The sequence below is a fragment of the Gallinula chloropus genome, assembly GCF_964237585.1.
Source record: "Gallinula chloropus genome assembly, chromosome: 1".
Lineage (NCBI taxonomy): Eukaryota > Metazoa > Chordata > Aves > Gruiformes > Rallidae > Gallinula > Gallinula chloropus.
The window spans coordinates 143,586,882-143,613,037 of record NC_140085.1 but is presented as its reverse complement, the minus strand read 5'-3'; the positions used below and the strand labels follow the sequence as shown (position 1 = coordinate 143,613,037).

The following is a 26,156-nucleotide window of genomic DNA, read 5'->3' as shown; positions in this document are numbered from 1 at the left end:
AGGGAACCATTTTGGGCTGAATTTCAAGCTTTCATCTCAGCTTTAATGTATGTTTGTTGGGATGAAGGAGAAGTAGGTTCTGGCTGCTTTGGCATATTTTCAGGTATAGAATGGTTCAGGCATTAAAATCATGCTTGCAGTTGGAAAGACCGTGTTTTTAACGAAAAAATTCTTTTGATATGATAGGGTGATGGAAAATTCCATTGTATGCACATGAAATTATGTGATTTAGTAGTAGTATCAGTCAGATGGGAGAAAGCCTGTTCTTTGTTTGCAATTAGTATAACTGCATACTTAATTCTTTAGCCCATAGGTACAGCCAAACTGTCTCTGTTTTCAAAAGTTCCTCGTTAAGACAGTTCTGGGAAAAGGTGTCCCATGCTTCGTTCTTCCTTTTTCAGTCACTCGTCTGAGTAACTCAACTGTTACTGTTTTTCATAATCCTGGACTGCAGTTAAAGATAAAACATTTAGCTGATGCCCTTCTACATTAAGTTTATTGTTACTAAATAGTACAAAATGCTCCTTTGGACTAGAACAGTTGAGCTGAAATGCTGGATTTGCAGTTACATTTATACAAAATTAATGCATCTCTTGCTCTCAATTTTTTAATAGTATATTCAAAACCGACACCAGAAGAACAAGATAAAGAAGCTGGAACACACAGTGAAAATACTAAAATCTGAGAGTCCCAAGGGAACCTCTACTTCTGGCAGCATGTCAAAATTTTTTTCATCCGTCCAGGTGAGCTTGGGAAAAAACTTTGGAAGAGGAGTGCATTTTTTAAGATGTTGGCTTACTTAGCTAAACTGCCAAAGCTGTAATTACCAGAAAAATACATACATATAGTCTTGAGCTTAATAAGCTTGAAGGCTTCTTACGTCTTCCATAGAATTTTTCAAACCAGATACAATAAGAAAGCATAGCAAGTTCTGCTTCTCTATTTTAACCTTGTGTCTCATCTTATTCTTTAAGGGAGCAGGTTCTGATCCAGAAGTTTTGAAAATACTGAGAGAACGTGAAGAACTTAAGACAATGCTAAAAAAATATGAGCGCCATGTGGCAGAAATTCAGGGGAACTTCAAAGTTTTAACAGCTGAGAGGGACAAAGTTGTCAAACTTTATGAACAGGTAACTTATGTTTGTATGATTAATTAAAATAACTTAAGGTGATGTGCAAGAAAAGAAGGCAAAGTACTTGTTTAAAAAAAAATAGAAAACAAGCAATGGAAATTCTGTGATTAGAGTCTGTCAGTCAAATAGAAGTTTGTAAGTGTTGTCCTGAGTCAAGAATGCTTTCCTGAATCAAAGAATATATACACTAATCATTACTTCGTCCTTTCTATTACTCAGTCTCTTGGATGCTCTGTGTTACTGGCCATGTGCCACAGTACTGTGTTGTACTATCTATTTCCTATTTCTCTTACGCTGCTGTTTTTAAAAACAGGCACAGGGAGAGATTTCCCGACTGCGTCAGGAAGTTATCAAATGCCCCAGGACACGTAGAAGCCCTGTGAAAGCTCAAGCTGTGCTGAGACATGTGGAGGCAGAAAGGGATACAGCACTGTCGGATTTCCGAAGGATGACTACAGAACGTGATAGCCTCAGGGAGCAGTTAAAGGTTTGATTCTGCCCGCCCCCCAGGTTATTTTAAGCTACTTAGTAGTGTAATTAAGATTGCTAAAGATTTTTTTATTCTAATCCTGAGAGTTAATTGCATTGCTCGTCTGTGGTGAGTTCAGGCTTGTTCTATATGTGATTTGTTGTTGTTGTTTGATACAGATCTCCCAAGAGACTGCGTTTAATGAAAAGGCTCATTCGGAACAGAGAATTGAGGAGCTAGAAGCTGCTATCCAGAATGTAAGGGGAAATACTTACTTATGGAATTGTAAGTTTAATACAGGTGATGTTCATGGTTAATCCTGCAGGACCAACCTGACTGCTTTTTGTCAGGAAACAACAGGCTGAGAGCAGTGGATGTCATTTAGCAAAACTCTAGCAAGGCTTTTGACATTGTTACCCCCACTGTCGTCTTGTATCCAGGTCGGGATGGTTGGGCAGCTAGGTAGGGAAAAAGTTATTTGGATATATCAGTTCTTATCAGGTAGCAGTTAACAGGGCATATTTGGCCTGGAGAGTGTTAACATGGAGCACCACAGGGACTTGTTCTGCGGGCTGTCCTGTTTAACATCTTTACTGAGGGATGCAATAGAACGTGTGCTCGTAAAAATCTGCAGATAACACCAAAATCAGGAAAACTGTTGATATACTGAAGAGCAGACCTGTCATCCGCAGGGACCTCTTACCTGGATGACAGGTAAGAAGGATGGAGAACAGGAATTTTAGGCATTCCAGCAAGGATGAATGCCAAGTTCTGAATTTGGGAAGAAGATCTACTGGTACCAATCTAAGTTTGTGACCAATACCTTTGGGATCAGTTCTGCTGAAAAGGCCCTAGAGGCCCTGGAGTACAGCAAGCTGTGTGCAGGCCAGCAGTGGACCATGGCGGTGAAGGTGGCCAAGAGTGTACTAGACTGTGTGAACAAGACACAACTATTAGCTCAAGGGAAGTGATTGTTCCCCTTTATTGAGTGCTCATTATACCACATCTGGAATATTGCATCGAGTTTTGCTACCATAGTACAAGAAACAGCACGTTTAATGGAGGTTACGCACGATACTTGGGGCTGGAACACTTTGTTTGTGAGGGCAGGTTGGTGGAAAAGTAGTCAGAAGCAGGCTTTTCACAGCAGTGCAGGGTGGAAGGATGAGCAACAATGGGCATCAGCTGAAATGAGAAGGGTTCAGGCTGCATACAAGAAAATACTTCCTTTTGTCCCATGAGGACAACTGAGCAGTCTCTGACCTTGGAGATTTTTCAAGACTGGGCTGGACAAAACCCTGAGTAACCTGACCTCAGAGCTGGCCCTGCTTTGAGCAGGGGTTTAGACTAGAGACCTGGAGGCCATGCCAGTGTGAATTATCTTATAATCGCATATTGTTAAGACCTGATGCTTCAAAGCCAAATGTAACTGTATTGTTTTGTCAAGTCCTATTTAATATGGTTTAAGTTTCTTGTGTGTGCAACTGTTTGCTAACATAAGGTGCTAAAACAGAAAATGAAAACGTAATTAAAATGGATATGTCTTACATATTTTTACAGTCTTGTTAGGTCTTGATGTTTAAATAGATTAACATTGATTTCTGTAGTGTATCCTTCTTCTAGATCTTGTGGTTATAAAACCTGGTTCATTTTCCTTTTCCCCTTCAGCATTTTAAATCCTACCAAGTTTATAAGTATAGTTCCAAGGATTATAATATTAAACTGAGTCCATCTGTGATGAAGAATACACTGTAGGCTTAAATAACTCGGAGTACTCTGAGTAGTAAATTAGCTTTAATCAGATGTTTGACACATGATGTGTAGTGAGTATTTGGAACAGTCCTGGTTTAGGTAAATCTTATTTCTTGAGCTCATTTGATACTCTTTGAGGGCCTTAGATAAATATGAAATGTATGAAACTAATATTGAAAAAGTTATGGCCTTCCAGAGGCTTACTGGCTTGCTCTTCAGCAGCCTGACCTTTGATTATAGTAACACAGAAATTAGTAATGAAAGAGTCGGTAAATGAGAAGGATGAGGTGAGAATTTTTTTACCTTAAAAGAGCTATTTCAAATAATTTAGAAAGGATGATTCTTCAAATGCGAACTGTCAGCATTTTAATAACAAAACGCAACTTTCTTTGAACTGGAGATTTCAACCTAGCTTTGCTAGAGTGTCTGCAAGAGTTTCTGGACCAGTTTTTGTTACAGGTCCAGACCTAAACCCCTCATGGTAGTAACCTGGTCATAGAATGCTTTATGCAAATGTTTTACAGTAATTTCTGTACCCAGTTGTCAGCATACCTCTCAAATTTAGAGGGCTAAATCCATCATTGGTAGTGTTGTATCCCAAACAGAGATTCAGCCCTTCATACGCTCATATGAATGTTTTTTGTTATGTTATTTTGCACTGAAAACTTTTAATTTTATCAATATGAAATGGTTTTGCCCTTGGGAATATTTACCAGCCTAAAATTTACATTAACAAATGAAAATGTTACCAGAGATCTGAAAGACAAGAAATTGATTGTCCCTCAAAGGAAGTGAAAATCACATTTCAGCTCTTTGCAAGCTACCGTCAGTAGACTTGGAGTCAGGGCCTAAGTAAATGAGATTCTTGGATATTTTTCATTCAGTAAAAAATTTGTGCTAAATGCAGAGTAGAATTTGAATTAATAGGAGAAAATCTATGTATAAATAGCTTTTTTCATATTGTAATATTTAATTATATTTATAGTTAGATAGTGAACGGTTAGAACAGATGTCCAGAGTGGCACTAATGAAAGACACCATCGATTCTCTGGAAATTGAGATGAAAAGATTGGCAAGGAGAACACTGGACTCTGAATCTGAGCTGAGCCGACAAAAGGCTGAGTGTGTTTCTCTTAGGTGAGTAAAAGTATGTAATTGCATTAATTTGATGACTAACATAAGCCTATGTTCATTGGTTTGCATAATGGGTATACAGCTCAAAGGGAAAGACGTTTATGATAGTTGTTCTTACAAGACATCGTTCTTTTTTGGAATGAAATTGTTTTCCTCATTGCTTATTTATATGTAAATGTTCTTGGCTTGTTGATATTATGATACCCTGAAAACCATCTTCAGTGAAAAGTTAAATTAATTGTGACTTAGAGCTGGGAGCTTTCTATTGAAACTGCAGGTATTGATGTTTTTAGTGAATTGTGTATGAATCAATTTTAAAAAAATATTTTTATTGCTGTTTTTATAGAGGCAAGACAACACACATAAAATAACGTGTGTCATGCGTAGTTAGGTTCAAACTTACTTCAGTCTTGGAGCTTTTTCGTAAGAGGAAACAAATCTGAAGCCTTGTACAAGGTTTATGGCCTGCTGCTCAACTGGAGTTCCTACCCGTGCTCAGAAGCATGTAGTGGGACTAGACTCAGTCGAAGCCTTTATGGAAGACAGCATAGGTCACTGAGTGCAAGGTGAAAAAAGGATTGTTTCCTGACTGGAGGGGAACATCAAGCATGTGTGAAGTTTGTGTGGAGAGATAAGAAGGACCAGATCACAGGCTGAACTAGGCTACAGAGTGAACAGACTACAAGAGAAGACACTGCCACTTTTTCCTCTTGTATTTCCTTAAATATAGTACAGTTAGGCAAACGCTCTCCTTAACCTATATAGCCTTACAAGTGACTGGTGTAGTTCAACACATGGGTTTTGTAGGGTTTTTTTGTTAGATTTTGATTGTGCAATATTGTGCTGCTCCACAATACCTTTCTAAGGATATTGTGATGTCTAAAATAATGTGAACTCCATTGCAAATCCAGTCCTGAGTTATTGCTGGGTTATAAGAAGTTGGAGATTTATGAATGCTGTAAAAACTGAGTTGTTGAAGATTAGGTGCTACTACTAAACTATCTTTCCCCCCCTGCCCCTCCTCCCCAAACCAGGCTGATAGTTGCTCTCAGTTTCAATTTGAGAATAATTAATATTACTACATTATTTGAGTATATGACTTGAAATAGGTCAAGCAGTCCACTGTATGTCCCAAACGATGATTTTTATTTTAATAATTTTTGAGAAGTTTTTATATTTACATGTTGTGATGAACTTCTTAGTTTTCTACGATTCTTTACTTTATTCAGACTTTAATATCCAGAGATTAAGGTTAATGCTAATAAAATATCCCAAATGATCTAAAATATACAGAAGAATCTTCCTTTTTCTTAAATGTTGCAATTTTTGTGACGTTTCAAAAAGGAAAAAATGTACTGTATAAACTTCTGAAATCTCATGTTTAATGTTTTGTCTTTTCCAGTTTATTGAATGAAAAGACAGAACAGGCTCTTCTAGACACTCAGCAAAGCCTTGTTAAGAAAAAACATGAGATGCAACTTAGCCAGGAGAAAATCATGCTTTTGGATGAAAAAATAGGTGAGTGACAGTTTCTGTAGTGAAATTGAATAGGCTAATTATTTATTACATATTTTTTTCCTCATGAGTTGAAAGAAAAATTATTGAATGCAAATAAATATACTTTTGGCAGCTTTAACATTTCAAGTGCAACATTTGTTTTCTTTCGATATTGGAAGGTGTTTGCATTTTAAAATTACATCATGAAAGTTCTTGAAAGTAAATTTCAGTGACATTAGATACATACGTATTAGCAGAACATTGTCACAATGAAGCTGCATCAGAGGAGGTACAGGTTGGATATTAGACAAAGGTTCTTCACTGAGAGGGTGGTCAGTCACCAGAACAGGCTCCCCAGGGAAGTGGTCATGACACCAAGCCTGTTAGAGTTCAAGGAGGGTCTGGATGACACTCAAACTCACATGGTTTAGTTTTAGGTAGTCCTGCAAGGAGCAGGGCGTAGGACTCAGTGATCCTTATGAGTCCCCTCCAGCTTGTGATATTCTATGATTTTTCATTACTGTGAGGCAAGTCCAGGCAAAGAACCTCAAAATTAACAGGGACTGTCTGTACTGTGCTACTATTACAGGGATAATAGTGGAAGATGCCCAAGGAAAGGAACTATAGTGTAGGTGTGGGGAGAGAACGTACTGAAAGAAGAATGTTGAGAGGTTTAAACTGCAGTATTAATAAGGACAAGATACTGAGATTACAGTTTGGATGAGGGAGAATAATCCTAGTGAAATAAGTAGGAATAGTTTAATAAAGAGCCTGGAGACAAGTGAAGAATAAGAATATTAGCTGGTACAAAAAGACGTGTAGACATAGTGCTTAGGGACATGATTTTGTGGTTGGAGTTGTCAGTGCTAGGTGAAGGGTTGGACTTGATGATCTTAAAGGTCGTTTTCAACCAAAACCGTTCTGTCATTCTATATAAGAATTGATTTCTCTGTCCATTTAAAGGTAAATTTAGTGAGTAGCACCTTATTAGCTGAAGGAAGTTAGGGAGAGACGTCTTTTAGAATTTGATTTTGTAGCGAGTAGATTGCTTTTCCCATTATTATCTTTGCAATGTTTAAGTGGTGTTGAATTTTATAAATGTATTTTTGCTCACTTTTACGTAAAGTTCACTTAATAAAAAAAGGATTTCAGATAACGGCTAATCAATCTCATTTCATCAGTCATTACACACTGTAGTCTGTGTACTGCTTCAATCTACTGTAATTCTGCTTAAGCTTTTATTGTTATAATACCCAAGAAAGTTATTTGTAATGATCTAAACATTTGCTGTTTAAAGATTTGAGTCAAGTAATTTCAAGTCCTTGATCCAAGGAAGAATACACTTCTATAAATATTTGGATTATTTATGTTCTGAGAAGGTACTTGTTTCAGTGTTTTCTTGAAGGGGAGGTTTTGCCATGTTCTTGTATGGTTTGGAAGTGTAGCAAAAGAATGTTTATTTCACATGGGTTGAAATAATAAAAATGAGACTCTTCTACTTGTATCCAGATAACTTTTCAAGACAAAGTCTTGTACAACAAGAAGAGATCTGCTCTTTGAAAGAAACAATTTTGCGACTTGATAAAGAGAAGGCAACTTTGCAAGACTGTGTGGAAGAAGAGAGAGATAAGCTTGCTGTTTTGGAGGAAAAGCTGTCAATTAAAGTATGTTCTAACATGTAAATAGTCACAAAAGATAAATGGGAAAAAGATCTGTTGTGTCTGTACTCCTATCTTATGTTTGTATCTGTAACAGTGCCCAGTGCTGACCTAGTTCTGCACCAGTTTCAAGGCAACAATAAAACTCATAGAGAATCTTTTGGGTTGGAAGGGACCTTAAAGATCATCTTGTTCCAATCCCCATCGTTAGACCAGGTTGCTCAAAGCCCCAACCAACGTGGCTTTGAATACTGCCAGGGAGGGAGCAGTCACAGCTTCGCTAGGAAAACAGTTCCAGGCCCTCACCACCCTCATAGTAAAGAATTTCTTTCTAACATCTAATCTAAATCTACTCTCTTTTAGTTTAAATCAATTGCTCCTTTTCCTATCACCACAAGCCCTTGTAAACATTTGCTGACCCATGTGCAGGATCTTGTACTTGGCCCTGTTGAACTTCAGATGTTTGTGTGTGCCAATCTGTCGAGATCCCTCTGGATGGCATCCCTTCCCTCCAGCATGTCAACTGACCCACACAGCTTGGTGTTGTCATCAAGCTTGCTGAGAATGCACTCAGTCCCACTGTTCATGTTGCTGACAATGATGTTGAACAGTGCTGATCCCAATGCTAACACCTGAGGTACCCCACTTGTCAAAGATCTCCATTTGACATAACTTTTCAGTGCAACTATCCAGCCAATTCCTTATCCACCAAGTGGTCCATCCATCAAATCCATGTCTCTCCAATTTAGAGACAAGGGTGTCATGCAGTATGGTGTCAAATGCTTTGCACAAGTTCAGGGAGATGATAACAGTTGCTCTTCCTTTATCCACCAATGTTGTAATCACATTGTAGAAGGTCACCAAATTTGTTAGGCATGATATCCCTTTGTGAAGCCATGTTGGCTGTGACCTTATTTTCCATGTGCCAGAGCATAGTTTCCAGGAGGATCCACTCCATGATCCTGCCATAAACACTGACTTTGCATTTTAAAAACTGTAAATTGTAAAATGATGTCCATTTTAGATACAAGAGTCTTTCACCTCTCTTGTGTCTTGTGAAAGACATCTCCTTAGTTTATCTATGTTTCTTTTAATATCTGTATCCAAAGACAAGAGAGTAGAGCGAGATACTTAATGCTTTCTCCTTTATAGAAATATAGTGACAGCATTCTTGTTTCATCAGTTACAAACTACCAGACTCTGGTAGTTTTTTCATTGTAAAAAAGCTGTGACAGCTACTAGACAGAAGATGTGATATAGTTTTGGGTGTGTGAGCCAAATGCAACCTTTAGAACCACAAAGGATTAAAAAAAATAATTAATCATGTTCTGCCAAAGATATTTGTACCTTTATTTACCAAATCAGATTATTAGTTTTCATCTCTAAACATGATGCAAGATGGAAAACCATAATCCCTTCTGCATTAAATACTTAAATTAACCAGCTAGCTGTATAAAAGGAAAATATAAATAATTTATAGATCTGTTTCCCATTCCTACTGAGCAGTGGTGGGAGGTTTATTTTAATTTTGTGTTTCTTTTCAAGGAGAAAATAATTTCAGATTTCAAGATTCTGGTTACTGAGTTGGAGCGTTCCACAAAGTAAGGATAAAATGTCAAGATTGTTATTAAATTTTGATTAATTTATAACATTAACTCAAAAATGGAATCACAGGATGCATTAATGTACATTTTTTTACTCTATTAAATATTAAAGTTTTATTTTGTCTTGTGACTTGCAAACTTTAACATTGGAAAAGTTGTCATTTGTATTGAGTTGGGCAGTATTGTCATACCTGAAGTATTTGTTGTTTGCCACATAGAAAATCTGCTGAAGCGCTCTGTATCCGTGAGAAAGACATCACCACTTTGCAGCAACAGCTACAAGAAACCAACAAAGAACTTGCACAGACTAACAAGAACAGAGAAGCATTAGCTCAGGAGAATGACAGGTTACAAGAGCAACTTTCTAATATCAAGCAAGAAAATCAGGTATATTTGTGCAGAGAACCCTTGGATAAAAAGGAAAAATGTGTATTTTTCAAGTACTCTATAGAATTGTTGGGGCCTTATATAAAGTAAATCTGCAAACTAATTTTTAAGCTAATTTTTCAAACTGATTTTCCTCTTGTTGCTCAGCTTAATTCTATAAAGAGGATTAGCTGTTCTTATGCAATGGTTTGGGGTGTTTATCTGAGGGAGGAACTAATTTGTGTTCTTTTTCTGATCTTCATGTAAAAAATACTGTGGCAGTTCTAACTGTTGCTTATATGGGAAAGTGCTAAAAAGGAGGCAGCAGGTATTTCTTAGTGCTGTGACTGGCCCCAAACACAAGCTTATGAATTTGACTTGCTAATAATTTAACACAGTACACATTTTAACAAGGTTCAAAATTTTATTAATAGTACTGTATTTATTGACATTCTTTAAAGTGGCTTTTGGATAAAAGATAATTGAAATATTTGGTTACAATCCAACTTTATGTTATCTACACTTACTTATTTGTGTGCAGTTACTAATGAACGTAGTGAAAATACTTTGAAGCGTCGTTTTATGAAAACACGATGTTCTTGCATCAATATATTTTCCAAGCAGCTAGAAATTAAGCCTAATACCTGTAATAGTCCATAACAGAATCATGCTCTGGGTTTTTTATTTTTCCTTTTTGTTCAGCTACTTGCTTTGATTTAGGTTTCTAGTGCTTGTTCTTTCTTCTTTCCACTTATTTTACTCTTAGGATACCTTTGACTTTGAAAAAATTTCTGCTCACTTGGCTTTCTCTGCCTGTAGAAGTGTTACCCAGTTTTGAAAGAGCAGATTAACTTCCTCTGATTTTAGCTGTATAAAAGTTTTCAGGCATTAATACTCCCTTGTTACATGAAGAAAAGTCCTCCAGAAGGACATTCATCCCATCCCAGTTTTTAAAGTTTCATTTTACCTGTCTTTCTCCCTTTATTACTGAGGAAGTGGAGCTAGCTAGATCAGATCAGGTGCCTAATTCCACTCTGCAAAAATTAGGTGAAACAACTCCCATGCTAACTAACCCTTCTTTCAAATACGCTTAATCTCTTCTCTTTAAGCACCCTCTTTGAGTATGCTAGGAAAGTCTGGTAGCTTTAACCCCCAAAGGTGGGCAGTGAGTGCCACTAGAAACAGGGATGGCCCAAAGAGATTACTTCAGGGAATCGCTGTTGTGAACCTTCTGTCAGAACTCAGTCGTTACTGATGTGGGGAGCTAGTACAAAGCACAGCCTCCTGGTGCTTCTAGCCATGTCAGAAGCTTCGTGGTTTCCTTTGCAATGCCTGGATGCTTCTAAAAGCAGTTAGAAAAACAAAGTCTTAGCCTCCCAGGCCAATTACTTTTCAATGGATTAGCCTCTGTAATATGTATTGGTTCTTCCATTAATTTAGGTGGTCTTCAAAGTATTTAAAGTCCCATTTAATTTTCTTCAGTTTGGCTTACTGGAAAAATTCATAGAACCTTTCTCATCAGTTCACAGTCTTTTCACAATAGGAACAGGAGTGTCTGTGTGTGTTCTCCTAATGGGGCTTTATTTCTATTTCTCCTGATGACGAGATAACCAGCTCATCAGTGAATTCCATTTTCAGCTGTCTTCTGCTTTTTCAAATGTAGGCTTTTAAGAGACTGTAACATGTCTCTTAAGAGGGAACTGACTCTGAGCCCTGCTTCTTAAATGGGTCAGGCTATTTTGTTATGACCACCTAGCTGTTCAATGTATCATCTGTCTTTTTCTTCTTAACTACTAAATTTTTCTATTGACTTTTTTCTTCATCCTAAGATCTACCATTACTTGTAAATCAAAGAAGGGAAATACTTTTGACATGAGTGAAATTTAATTTATACAAATTTACACGGTTTGGATTTTATATAGATTTTAAATAACTAGTTAATAATGTCATAGGTGCTAGATATACACTAATCCTATGTTTTTACAAAGGTGCAAACAGTATGCTTTATGAAACAAATCTTTCTTTATAGGCACTATATAAAAATCTATCAAAATACCAGAATGAGCTTGATGATATGAAGTTGAAAGCCCAGGATTCAAACAGAGACATTGTCAGGCTGAAGGGTGTACTGAAGTCTAAAGTAAGTATACGGATTAAACCTGTTAATAAAAGCTGTTGTTATAACTAAAAATGAAATTTTAACCATATTTCCATGGAAGAATGTGTCTTTATTAAATGTCAGAATTCAGACAGTGAATAATACAGAAATGTGTGACTGTCTTGTTTTTATTACCATATGGTAATATGTAATATTAAGAAATACAGTAATAGTAAAAGAAAAACCCTTTTGCAATATATTGCTATACCTCACATTTGTAATGTTAATTTAGCTACTTTTAACAGATGTCTTTTGGGCATTAAAAAGCGGCCAACTTGAACACTGGCTCCTGAGAATTCTCTGAATGTTTTGGCTAAATGGCAAAGTTTTCAATTGAAAGAGAATATCTAAAACACTGTCATGCCTATAGATGTCTAGATAACTCTGTTTTGTGAAGCTTATTGTAAATTGTTAAACAAGCTTTATGTATCAGGAGAGAGAGAACTGCGAGCTTTTGGAGAATTACCACAAAACCAGTGAACAAGCAGAAAACTGGGAAGCAAAATGCCACCAAGCAGAAGCAGATTGTAGCTCTGTGAGACTGGCATTGATCGGTGTGGAGTTTGAGAACCACAGGTTGAAGGAGAAAATTGAGTCCCTTGAAACAGAGATGAACCAAGTAAGTGTGGTAGTATTTTAAGTCTGCAGCTACTTAAGATTCTCCTTGAAGCGAGTTCTTTTGTTTTAGAGATACATGCTACAATGAACTGTATGGAGTTTGAGTTTATTTAACAACATGTCTAGAATTCTAGTAGTCACACTTGGAAAAAAACCCCAATTTATAGCATATTTCAAAGAAAAAATGTTATATAAAATGCACTCATGTTTGGAATGACTGAAGGCACAATGTCACACACAGCTCCACAGGATGCCTGAAACGCGCCTGGAGCTTTGTTACTTGTTACGTTCCTGTCCCTGCTTTTTTGTTTGCAGCTTTTCAGCCTTCTTACCACTGCTTTAGGTGGCCCAAAGATCCTTTATCCTCTTGAAAATCTGAAGAATTTAAAGGGAAATGCACAGCATAGCTTTGGAAATATGTTAGAAATGTAGAAATGACCTTCTGGTTTTGGGTTGTTAGTTTTTGTTGCAGATCTTCTCTGCTACCTGTGCAGGTTAGATACTCAAAAGGAGCTGACCCGCCGCTGTTCAGAAAGTAAATGAGAACATAACAGTAGCAAAAGAGCTCAGGAAGATTGTGTGGCAGATTTTGGCTTTTTTTTTTAAAAAAAAAAAATACAGTGAAACAGATACATGGTCCTAGTTTGTCCAGCAAACCTGAAACGGGGAGAGATTCCATCCTTTCTCACAAGCCTGCTATTAGGTATAGGAATAAACAGGCCTCCTCATGAAAACTCTGTCAATAAATTGTGTCAAAATTCCAGATGTCATATTCAGGTTCACAGCAGTTGTGTGTAAGACACATATAGAAACCACAGAGCTCTCTATTGAAAAATCTTAATGTTCTCAGCAGTGCCCTGTGTTTGTTGTGCAATTTTTAGGCAAGATGGAGCTAGAATTAATGTGATGTACTTTCTCTACAATAATTTACTTGGAACTCATTCCTAATAAATCCTTCAGGGAAGTCACAGTAATTTGTCTCTCCCTTTGCTTTTGCTAACCTCCCAGGCTCATTCTGCCACCCACTGAAAACTGGGTAGTTAGAAGTGACCAGAAATACAAGTGTCACTGGGTAAAGTACTGGCTTTCTTTAAAAAGGAAAAACCTAGGTTATGTTAATTTCAAACATAAAAATTCTGAATGCATTTAGTCAGAGCTGCAGCTGCTGGACTTCTCTGTAGCGTGATGCCTGTCATCATTTAGTCCTGTGCCCTGTTTTTTGGCAGGGATAGAGTTAATTTCCATGAGAAGCGGGGGCGGGACACAGCCAGGATAGGTGACCCAAATGCCATACTGAGGATATAAAGGGGGCTGGCAGGGGCGGAGGGATCTCTGCTCAGTCACAGGCTGGGCATCAGGTTCTGAGTAGTGAGCAAACTGCACTGTGTATCACCCACTTTGGATAGTCTTTTATAAGCACTGGTGTTACTTTTCTCATCTTCTGCTGTCCCAGTAAACTGTCTGTACCCCAACCCATGAGGTTTATCATTTTCTTCCGACTCTCTTCCCCATCCCACCTGGATGGGAGGGGTGGGCGAGCAGGCCTGTGGTGCTCAGCTGCCAACTGGGGCTAAACCATGACATTGTGCCTGAGTTTATATGTGACAGCAGTCTAAATATGACTGACAGTGTCACAGCATTCAGTGATCATCTGCCTGTAAGACATTTTATTGCTCTAGTAAGAAAGTCTATTCTGAAAATAGAATGGGGCTCGTGGCAGAATTTTGACCCTTATCAGTTCTGCAGAAGGAGTAGAATTCTAGGGGTGGTTTAAAATGTCACTGAATTTGCTGTCAGAAGCAAGAACTCTTGTAATTTTTATACATGGGAATTGCTTAAAGAAATAACTTTAAAGTCTATTCCACAATAAATGACTGCTGCTTCTTAAAATTCACCACAGTTATGTGGAGATATTTTTGTAGGATTTTGCGACATTTAATAACAGAAGCAGCATACAAGTCTCAGATTTCTGTCTTAAGCAAGTGTCCTGTGAAAATGGAAGGAGAGCTTCAAAACATACACTGGGAGAGAGTCTCATACTTGTAAGTCTCACGTCTGCACGAGAACTTTGCATTAAACTAGATGCAGTCAAAGAATGATTAAATCCACAGTTAACTTCCACAGCAGAGAAGGTAAAAAGGACATATGAAATAGATTAGAAAATAAGTTTATGTTAATAGTAAACTTAAGGGATCTATTTTAGGATCTAGAATGATAAGCAATCACCATTGATTATTGGTATTTCAATTTTTTGAATGTGTATTTGGCATTCCTCAGAGGCTTAGCCCTCAGAGGTTGGATGCTGTATACTACTTGAAAAGCTTGCTGCTTTGCAAGGTGTAACTGTGAATACTGAAAATTCAGGACTTAAATTTACTGGTGGCTTTCTTGAAAGATGTCTTGGATTTTGGATTTTATAACTAGTCCTAAGCAGAATAGCTGGAGTAGTTGATTAGCAGAGGAACTTGGTGTAGACTTTAAAACCTTGACTGTTTGAGGGATTATCAATATCTCTAATAATCTTTCTTTAATTTCGCTTTAAGATCAATGTCTGTTGATCTTGATTTTCCCAAAACCCATACAATTAATGTTTGACAGGTAAATGTTTAAAACCTCATCTTGGATAAGCTCTGAAAAATTGTTTGTACATACTTAGGGTATTCAGATATTGTCAGTATGATTGTCACTGTCCTGCCCATGCTCTGCTCCAGCTGAGAGAATTTCTTTTCTTTACAAGCTTCCAGCATTCTCTTTTGGCCTTTATGTCTTTTCCATACGCCACGGGTAAGGCTGCTGTTTGGCAGCTGCCTATTTGTTCCAGCCAAGTGTGTGTGAGATGTCTTCTGTACGCCTGTGGAATGCTCTATGATGTTTTCAATATGGAAGATTTCCAGCATATGACATTTGTCTGGAGCTTTCCTGAGATCTAATATGACTAAGCCTTCCCGGATCCCTCTGTGAGATTGTCAGTGAAGGGGCTTGCTGAGACTGTGAAGAACAGCAGCAGTTTCTGAAAAGAATAATGTAGAAATGCAGTGTGAGAGTTGGAGAAAAGCCTGAAGTTGGAAAACTTTCACTAGCCATGTATAACCTTCAGAGAGGGCCCTTATTCTACAAAGTGTCCCAGTGAGAAATCTGCCTGACTAGATTGCAGGGATATGTATGTTCAGAAGCGGAAACTAAATGTGATGCTGAATGATATTGTTTATTTTCCAATAACTTATACTGTCCACAGTTTTCAGTATTCTTTTGTTCTGAAATATAAAAGCAGAATATCAAACCTGTTTATTGGCAAGGGAACTAGATTTGTTATTGACAGCAGAAAACTGGATCTTTCAGGCTGAAGAAGCCTTTTAGTTTAGTTTGGCAAAACCAAATAATTTGAGTTTTGCATTGGAAAGCAAAAAATGCTTTTATATGGTTTGGGGTTTGGTTGGTTGGGATTGAGGTTGGTTTTTTTTGTGGTTTTTTTGTTTGGTTGGTTTTTTGTTGTTGTTTTGTTGGGGTTTTTTGTTATTTTTTTGTTTGTTTGTTCATTTCTTTGTTTGGTATGGGTTTGGTTTTTTTCCCCTGTTGGCCTGTGACCTGAGTTCACTCAGTATCTTACTGCTTTGAACACACAAATGGTTATCCTCGGAAAATTCTGAGGAATGTGCTCAAGGGTTGGGATGCTTGTTAAGGTGTCTTAGTTCATAGATTTACCATGACCTGTGGGTGAGCATTAGCGTGTTTAATGTAAACTATGTTTGAGTAAAAATCAGATAAAAGCATTGGCAATATCCCAGACAGACTCAGTTAAACACACTAAAGTACCATTATGGAAAGATGAAGGAAAAATAGCTTCCCACTTACAGTAAGGTTAAAACAGGCAGTTTTACATGTCTCTGTGGCTGACTCAACACAGATCTTCCTGACTTGCTGTGTCTGGGACATTTTTTTTCTTTCTGTATATTTATGTCTCAGGTATGTTCATTGTTTCTTCTTCAGTGGAACATAGTAAGCTTTATGGCTATTATTCTTTTTTAGGTTCCCCCAAGAGATACAGATGTTTAGACTGTGGGTTTGGATTTTATTAATTTTTCCTTTCCCCCTGATTTACTCTTGTGTAATAAGTGTAATCTCACTCTACTGGAGATGCAGATATTGGTTTGTTATACCAGGTGTCACTTCCTGCATGCAAATGGATAATCAGTAGTTTCTTGCCTTGACAAAATGTAAAACCTCCTCCTTCTTTAATGATTCTGTCTGCAGTCTGTATCCATTGATCCATATATCTCATAGCATTTTGTCATTTGTATCAAGATATATTCACATATATACATTGGGTGGATTTATAAATCTGACAGGGGATTTTGACTGAGCACAAATATAACACTGATCATCCATCTGGGAATGAGAGCAAATTTTGGTTGTTGATGCCAGACTTCCCTTTCCCTTTCCCTTTCCCTTTCCCTTTCCCTTTCCCTTTCCCTTTCCCTTTCCCTTTCCCTTTCCCTTTCCCTTTCCCTTTCCCTTTCCCTTTCCCTTTCCCTTTCCCTTTCCCTTTCCCTTTCCCTTTCCCTTTCCCTTTCCCTTTCCCTTTCCCTTTCCCTTTCCCTTTCCCTGTTTGTTTTTTAATGTCAACAGAATATACAGCCAGTAAGCTTAACAGACACCTGAAACTTTAAAATCTTTGTTTAGCTGCAGAGACAGTGTGAGTCATCCTGTTCTGAAATGGAGCTGCTGAGAAAACAACTGGGAAATGAAAGAGCTTCTATGAAAAACCTGAAATCTTTGCTTGTGTCCAATCATGAGAAAGAAGTTCAGCCACACAAGCAAGAAAGACACTCTGAAATTCAGTTTCTCAAGGAACAACTTTCTTTAACAGAAAACAAACTGTGAGTAAATGACCAGGAGAATATTGCAAAGTTTTTTTCATCCTTCCTAAGTGCATATACACACAGATGGTTTTATATCTAGCTGCATTTTCAAATGGACAGCTTACCTTGGTTACTTTAATAGCAGAAGACAACAAAACCCTGCTTCTAATTCCTCAGCCATACTTTAACAGTCTTTTCTATGTAGTGTTATATGTAATATTATATAGATACTCGAAAAAAATTTCTCAATCTCAGTTGCACAGTGTAGCTGCCCTTTTAATTTTGGATAACTGTATTTGGTAACATACTTGGAGGATTATAGTTGCTGTCTAATTAAAGTGTGTGGACTTTACAGTGCTGTGCAGAGTCAAGATTTTACTCAGCTCAGAACTAGAGCAGCTCAACTAGAGTCGGAACTGGCTATCACCAAAAGACAGCTGGGGACTGAGCGCTTTGAAAGGCAAGTGTATGTTTTTTTTCTAACGTGCTTCCTGCATTTGGTTGGGATGAAATGCAATATAGTACTAAGACTTAGAGTAATTAGTAGGATAATCAGCAAAGCTTGGGTTTGCTCTGCTGTATGTCTCCTGTGTGTTTGGAGGCTATTCGTGTCACTGAATTCAGTCTGTGTAGCTGCTACACATGCTGTCTAAATTACTTGTCTAGGTTCCCTTTGTAGCCAGTGGAACAAGACAGTGAGGTAAACTGCCCTGGTTTAGGGCAGGATGGATCACTTTCTGAAGACAGTCTTCTGCTTTCACTTGTTATAGCGATGCCCGTCTTGATTTATAGTGAGAGTCTAGGTGACCAGCCTCTCTTCAGTGGTCTGTGGGGACAGGACAAGGGGCAATGGCTGCAAGCTGGAGCACAGGAAGTTCCGCACCAACATGCAGAAGAACTTTTACACAGTGAGGGTGACAGAGCCCTGGGCCAGGCTGCCCAGGGGGGTTGTGGAGTCTCCTTCTCTGGAGATATTCAAGACCCATCTGGACGCCGACCTGTGCAGCCTGTCCTAGGGAACCTGCTTTGGCAGGGGGGTTGGATCTGATGATCTCTGGAGGTCCCTTCCAACCCCTACAGTTCTGTGATTCTGTGAAGCGATGTACAGACTTCAAGTGCTGCAATGTGAATGGATGCCTTTTGGTATCACCTGTACCGGCTGAACTGAAGTGGGTCAGAGCAGTGACTTGAGGGCTCCACACAACTGTGTGCTTGTCCATACAGTGTAATTGCTGGTATAACCTCTGGACTGATTTTAGCCTGTACCAATCCACATTCTCCCAGGTACTGCCAGGGCCACAGAGGGTACTAGGGATGGATCCCTAATGGCGGTATGGCCAAAGTCAAGTGTTTTTCTCTGGGTATTTCACAGAATCTCAAGGTTGGAACAGACAAACCTTTAAGATCATCAAGTCCAACCGTTCCCATCCTGTGCTAAACCATATCCATAAGTACCTCATCTACCCTTTTATTAAACACATCCAGAGATGGTGACTCAACCACCTCCCAGGGCAGCCTGTGCCAGGCCACAATGACTCTTTCAGTAAAAAATTTTTTTCTAATGTCCTATCTAAACCTGCCCTGGCACAGCTTTGTGCCATTTCCCCTTGTTCTATCTCCTGTCACCTGGCTGAAGAGACCATCGCCCACCTCTCTACAACCTCCTTTCAAGTAGTTGTAAGGGGGTGGTAAGGTCTCCCCTCAGCCTCCTCTTCTCCAGGTGAAACATCCCCATTGTTGCTTTGGTTGGATTTTTTGGTTGGGTTTTTAGGGTGATGGCAGTGGAGAAGAGGAGGGATGAAGAGAGTTTAGCAATATGTACAAGCTGTTTCACATGATCTGGCCAGAGAACAGTCTCTGCCCTGCTTTATAAGTTTGTTTATCTACACAGTATCAGTGTCTTAGTTTTCTTATCTGTGAAGCAACAGTACTTCTCTATTTCATGTATTGAGCATAAAATATTAGTATCAAGCATTATTTTGGGTATGTAAAAGAGATGGCTAAAAAAAGCAGAGTGATGTGATTATAGCAGAGGTTTGAGATTCTGGTCTCCCCTTGCAGTGAAAATGACTAGATGACTGCAACTTTCCCACTGTGGAATGCAGCATCTCTTTAATATCCATCCATTTCAGGGCACTTTAGGTAGACTCTGGACCACTGGCCTTGCCAACTCAAACCAGCACAGGAATACTACAAGCAACATTATTCTTACATTAATAGTACTGATTTTAGGGATTGTCCTTATGTTGCAGACTTGTGAATAACCATAAAATTAGGCTATTGCTCCCTGGAGATATTTACAATTTTTAGAGTTTAATGTGCAGCAACCATGGCTAGCTTCTGTCTTCTAGGGAAAAGAGAGACATGGGATATGTGGAACAAAATCTGAGTAAAGGAGTCATACAGGAGGAGTCACTAATCTGTCTGTCAGAGAAATACATAATGAGCACCACATCTCCATATTTAAAAAGCAATCTTAAATAGAAGAAGTGAAAAAAAAGATGATAATGATAGTGACTGTGAGATGACTTTGATTTCTGAAAAGTGCTTAGTCTTACTGTAAAATACTGTTTGTTTAGGGAATGTGCTGTAGAGGAGCTTCGACGTCAGAATTGTGCGCTCTCATATCCATTGAGCTCTACGTTAAGAACATCATCACCTGAGCACTCCTATCATCCATCTCCTGATTGGTCTCCAGACTGGTCCCTAGAAGGATAAATGGTTCAACAACAGTTAAGTTCCAAACACTGATGGGGTAGGGGGGGGGAAGAGGGCAAACTAAAAAAAAGAATGTTGATATTTCTGTATTTCTTGTTGATATATCGACTGAATTCCATGGAATTACATTCTTCCAAGAAGATTCAGGACCACAGTCTTTTGAGGATACTCTTTTTGTTTTGTTTTGTTTTACTGAGCTGTATCAAAACCACATGGTTAATGGCAACTACTTGCACCAGGATTCATAAATTCTTAAAATGGCAATAGAACTACTGCTACAGAAAATCTCAACTTGCCACCACTTTGTGCAGGTGTCAACATAAATATTTTCATGCTTCCTACATAAAAGCCTTTCTTCTTCTAGAAGTTTTCAGAATAGGTTTTACTCCCTACATAGTAATTTTTTACAAGAAACATAAATGTATTCCCAAAGTCTTCAAATACCTGTAAGCCTGAGGAGGAGCAAGCCCACCTTTCCTTTTAACAGTCAGTGAAATGAAGCTTCCACAATATGCAGCTACTTTGCTGTTGCTTTCAGTCTCAGCTTCGCTTCATATCTGGTAGCCTGTTGCATCTTGCTTTTTGGGTAGACTGTTGGCAGTGTGCATTGAAAGAAATTGCCAGTTGAAGGGCAAAAAGTTGTAATTCATGACTTGAAGGAATATCTGCTTTTGAGATGGTTATGTAATTCCAAGATTAATTTTGTTAACACTTCTGTCATGATTTAGCCCCAGCTGGCAGCTCAGTGCCACACAGCTGCTTGCTTGCTCCTTCCCCAGTGAGATGGGGAGAAGAATTGGAAGAGAAAGGTAAAACCTGTGGGTTGGGAATGACAGTTTAACAGGAGGAAGAGGAAAACACTAACAAAAATACTAATTAAAGACTACACAACGCAGATGATACACAATGCAACTTGTTCACTGCATAGAGCCTGATGCTCAGCTCATCCAGAGCAGCATCCCCTCTGGGGTCCTGTGGTGTGGAATACCCCTTTGTTGAGTTTGGGCCACCTGTCCTGGCTGTGTCCCCTCCCAGCTTCTGGTGAAAATTATCTCCTATCCCCACCAGAAACAAGGACAACCTTGTAAATGAGATTATTACCTTTGACACTTGATTAATCGTTGTTATCATATGTCCCAAGAGCATGAGGCAGGTTTCCTCATGTCAGTGAGCTGGTTCTGGTACCTTTGGAAGCAAAACACAGCTGTGCAAGCCAGTGACTTTTGTACCTATTGCCAGTCCTTGATAGCAAGTGCGGGCGGTCTCCATTCCCCTGACAGAGCTGTGTTTACTCCTCCCTCATCAGAGTACAGTGTAGATCTTCAATTTCTTGAAATAAGCATTGCATCATTTGCAATGGGGTAATTTAATTACCAGAACAGTTTCTTCTATTTTTGATACCATATAAAGAAAAGAGGGATCAATTCCAGGAGTCACCACACTGATAATAATGATAACGGTGGGTTTTCTATTTGTATCGCTCTCTTCTCAGGGTGATAGAATTCCTTTTTAATTAACAACTTCTGGCTAAGTGCCAAAATCAAGACGAATCTTCTACAAACTAGATTATGACTCCAACTCTTTTCTTGTTTGCTTTTTGGGTTTTGTAGGCTTCTATTTTTTGTTTTTTGGTTGTTTTTTTCCTGGCTTTTGCCTCATGTGGCATGATCTGCTTTTGCATATTCCTAAGGAACAATGAGTTTAAGTAAAAACTAAAGATTGAATATGTGAGTCAGGTATAAAAACTTTCTTAAGCTCAAAATCTTCAGCTGGTTTAAGCTAAATCAATTTAGCTTTTGAGGGCACATAAACTCTTCCCCCCACCCCCGCTTAATTGTTTGCCATTTTTGAGTACTCAAGAGACTGATACAATTTACAACATTTTTCTTCATTCAGCTCCTTGCTACACATTTTTTGCTAAGTGGGAAGAGCTAGGCTTGCTTCAGACTTACTGCCTTTTTGTACTAAATTGTTTGGCATTGTTTTCATTAAAAAAACCCAAAAACAAAGCTGCAATAAAAACAAAAACTGTGGCAGTCTGTGCTATGTTTTAAAAGTTTAACTGGAAAGAATCTACCAGGTTTGTGAGTGTCATGATAATAATGAATAAAACAGCCTGTTGGATATGGCTCTCCTGAGATGAACAGAGATCTGCATCTGGATCTGCTTTGTATAACTGATTTACATTTCATTTACCTATGTTTTGGTGAATGGTCTAATGTCCAAAATAGCATAGAATCACAGACAGGTTTGGGTTGGAAGGGGCCTCAAAGATCATCTAGTTCCACACTCCTGCCATTGGCAGGGACACCCTCCACCAGACCGGCTTGCCCAAAGACCCATCCAACCTGGCCTTGAACACTGCCAGGGAGGGGGCAGCCACAGCTTCTCTGGGCAACCTGGGCCAGGGTCTCACCACGATCACAGGGAAGAATTATTCACTGAATGGTCTGTCCACGAAATCCATCTCTCTCTAATTTAGAGACAAGGATGTTGTGCAGGACAGTGTCAAATGTTTTGCACAAATCCAGGTAGATGGTGTCTGTCACTCTTCCCTTATCCACCAGCACTGTAACCCCAACACAGAAGGCCACCAGATTTGGTAGGCATGGTTTGCCCTTTTGTGAAGCCATGTTGGCTGTGACCAATCACTTATTTTCAATGTGCCGGAGCATGGTTTCCAGGAGAATCTGCTCCATGATCTTCCTGGGCACAGAAGTGAGACTGACCAGTCTACAGTTCCCACAGTCTTCTTTTTGTCCTGTTTTAAAAATGGGGGTTATGTTTGCCCTTTCCCAGTCAGTGGGAACTTCACTGGACTTCCACAACTTCTCAAATATGATGGAGAGTGGCTTACCTGCTTGTGAGAGCCTGAAAGGGTTAATGTCTCAAACATTGTGGTGGGAAACAGTTATGGTCTGCACAGCATGGGGAGTCACATCTGAGGAGCTGGTATGCAGGGAGCACGGGGGACTGGTGAGTGGCTCTGATCACTATGTATGGCCAGAGGTCATACAGAGTTCATTTGAGGAAGGGGCTTATGACCACCTGAACGATCTCTTGAGAACTTCTTCTCCCAGTGGTGTCTGAGCAGAAGACCAAGAACGTTCATTCAGGAACAAGAACCATGTAAGTCCTTGAGGGGTGTAACTTAGCCTCCTTGGCTACTTGGACAGTATCTCTGAATTCCTCTCAGGCTGCCTGCCCTGCCCCCACCCTCTAGAGGCTTCCTTTCTGTGTCTGAGTTTGCCCAAGAGTTCTTTGCTCATCCATGCAGGCCTCTCTGTATTTTTGCCAGACTTCCTCTTTGTTGTGATGCATCGCTCCTCAGACTGGAGGAGATGATCCTTGGGTATCAGCCACCTGTCTTGGGCCCCTCTTCCCTCCAGGACTTTGCCCCATGGTACTCTAGCAAGCAGGTTCCTGAAGAGACCAAAGTCCGCTCTCCTGAAGTCCAGGGCAGCGAGCTTGTTGTGCAGCCTCCTCACTGCCCTGAGGATCTTGAACTCCACTGTTTCATGGTCGCTGCAGCCTTGCTGGTGAGAACAAGGTTCAGCATAGCACCCCTCCTTGTTGCCCCCTCTGTCGCTTGGAGAAGGAAGTTACCATCGATGCTGTTGTGCTTTTGTGTGGCTGGGTTTTGGTGGAGGAGGAGGGGTGCTGCAGGGGTGGCTTCTGTAAGCAGCAGCCAGAAGGTCTCTGCAGGCCCAAAAGAGCAAACACCAGCCAGCTCAAGGTCAGCTCATTGCTGACTAAGGCCGAGCCCATCAGGGACAGTCACAGCGCCTCACATTTAGGAGGGAAAAAAATACACAAGCAGCTGCTTTTTGCCACCAGAGAAGAGTGAGACAATGTACGGAACTGTGCAGGCACCAAGGCCAGGGAAGAAGCAGGGAGAAGGCGCCCCAGGTGCTGGAGAGAAAGATGCTCCTGCAGCCCCTGGAGAAACCCATGGTGGGGCAGGTGTCCCCCCACATCCCATGGAAAAGGCCAAGACCCCACACTGGGGCAGGTGGAAACGTATAGAGGATGCTGTGACTTACGTTGGAGCACTTGCATCCTGTGGAGAGACACAAAGATGAGCAAGAGAGATCTGCACTGGAGCAGGTTTGCTGAGGGTGGGGGGAGCTTGTGACCCTGTGGAGGTCCAGGCTGGAGTAATCTGGGCCTGAGAGACTGAGAGACATTCTGTGATTTATGACTGCAGCCCATAGCAGTGACCCACACTGGGGCAGCTGGTGAAGAGCTGAAGTCGTGTGGTAAAGGACTCATGTTGGAGAAGTTCATGGAGAACTGTCTCCCCTGTCTTGTCTCCCGTCTCAACCCACGCCCCCCCCCCCCCCCCGACTCCCCGGCTAAGAAGGAAAACAGCTCGTGAGGAACTGACTGAAACCCCCATTTCCCCATTCCCTGCCCCTCCCCGTGCCACACTGGGGGGAAGAAGGGAGCGAAATCATGACTAAAGTGAATCCTGCTAAGAAGGGAGGGCTGGGGGGAGGTGCTTTAAGATCTGGTTCCCCTTCTCATTACCTGACTCTGGTGTCACTGTGTGTGCAGTGTAATAAATTAGAGAGTTTCTTTCCTTTATTCTGTGCTGAGTCTGTTTTGCCCGTGACGCTGATTGTGGAATGAACTATCCCTGTCCTTATCTCGACTCCTAAGCCGAGATATATAATAGATATTTTCTCCCCCGTCCAGTTGAAAAGGGGAGTGATAGAGTGGCTTTGGTGGGTGTCAGGCCTCCAGCCGGGGTCAAACCAGCATAAATGCATTCCAGGAACTTCGTGGGTTGCTTATACCTTGCTGTGTTGTCCCTCCGTAGATACAGCGTAGTTTAAGCTCGCCAAGAGGACTAGGGCTTGTGAACTTGACGCTGCTCCTATCTGTCAGCAGAGGGCCTCATCTACTCAGTCTTCCTGGTTGGATGGCCTGTAGGAGGCCCATTGTAGTGTCCCCTGTTCCCGTGCTTCCTTTAATCCTGACTAGTAAATTTCTCAGTTGGGTCCTCATCCATCCCCAGGCGCAGCTCCATGCACTCCAGCTGGTCACTGACATGGACAGTGACACCCCCTCTTCGTCTGCCCAGCCTGCCCTTCCTAAAGAGCCTGTGTCCTTTCCATCCCAACACTCCAGTCAAAGGAGCCATCCCACCAAGTCGCTGTGATGCCAAAAAGATCATATACTGAAGGTCACATACTAAAGGTCTTGATAAATTTTATGTCAAGAACTTAAGAGTATGTATCAAGAAAAAGATGGAATAGTAGAAATCTGTGAAATATTTATGGACTATGGAGTCATTTCTCTCCCAGCTAACTCTAGAAAGATTCAGACAAACTCATGGACACCAGAACGAAAGAAAATACTATGTAAAATGAGGCCTGAGAGTAAAGCAGGATGACGAATGCAAATATTTGGGCATAAACATCTGCAGAATAACAGAATTAAGACTTTTAAAATAGGCATCTGGGAAACTGACGAAATAGGACCTAGGTGTAAGTTCCTGTTGGATTTAAAGCAGAATACTACAGGCTACCAAAAGGTGCAATCTCATTTTCCAATTGCTTGACGACAAGTTACCAGTGATTGAAAAAAAGATATTGTATAAGCAGCTACTAATTGGTAGCCAGGCTTCTTTCACAGCTGATGTCAGACTGCAGTATATGAAGTATAACGAGATAGCTGTGCTGGAATCACCATTAATGCCCATCTTCCTCCAGTGTTTTGGTGCTATTTTAGCAGACTGTGACGGGAGATGAGACAGGCAGTTACCTTCTTATTTAACTGAGGATGTGATATCAGAAGTAAACTGGACAGGAACTCGTTCCTCCATCTTTCTCCATCTTTACTGCATGAGACTCCTCCTTTTAGTGAAGTGAAAAGGATGTGCCTGGTAGTTTGTCTTACAGACCTAGTGGGAAAGACCTCGTCTGTCTCATTTCCTTAAGTGATAGGAGTACAAAGCTTGCCTTTCACCTTAAAGAGCACTTTTGTACGATAAAATCTAATGCTTCAAATGATCTGGATGGACTGTTGAAGAGACTCGGGAGGCTTTTCAAAGTGCTTTCAGAATCAAAACCTTAAAATTTCACACATGGAAACATTAGAATGTATTTCTGTAATGATTGAACATGACACAAATTAGATTTCTTCTATTTTTCTTTCTAGGAATTCTTGTTTCAAGGGCTTGTAA

The 26,156-nt window shown here is 39.9% G+C and overlaps 1 protein-coding gene across 1 annotated transcript; it reads left to right on the top strand.

Moving 5' to 3' along the window:
• Positions 1-723: 723 nt before the first annotated feature.
• Positions 724-26,156, top strand: TSGA10 (testis specific 10; the record flags this gene model as incomplete). Its single annotated transcript, XM_084274191.1, has 15 exons — positions 724-743; positions 975-1,130; positions 1,447-1,620; positions 1,782-1,859; positions 4,340-4,491; positions 5,891-6,006; positions 7,495-7,649; positions 9,189-9,244; positions 9,466-9,634; positions 11,643-11,753; positions 12,205-12,390; positions 17,070-17,266; positions 17,604-17,714; positions 19,828-19,962; positions 26,132-26,156. Exons 2-15 carry the CDS (start codon positions 1,035-1,037, stop codon positions 26,154-26,156), a joined length of 1,761 nt encoding a protein of 586 aa, XP_084130317.1. The 5' UTR covers positions 724-743; positions 975-1,034.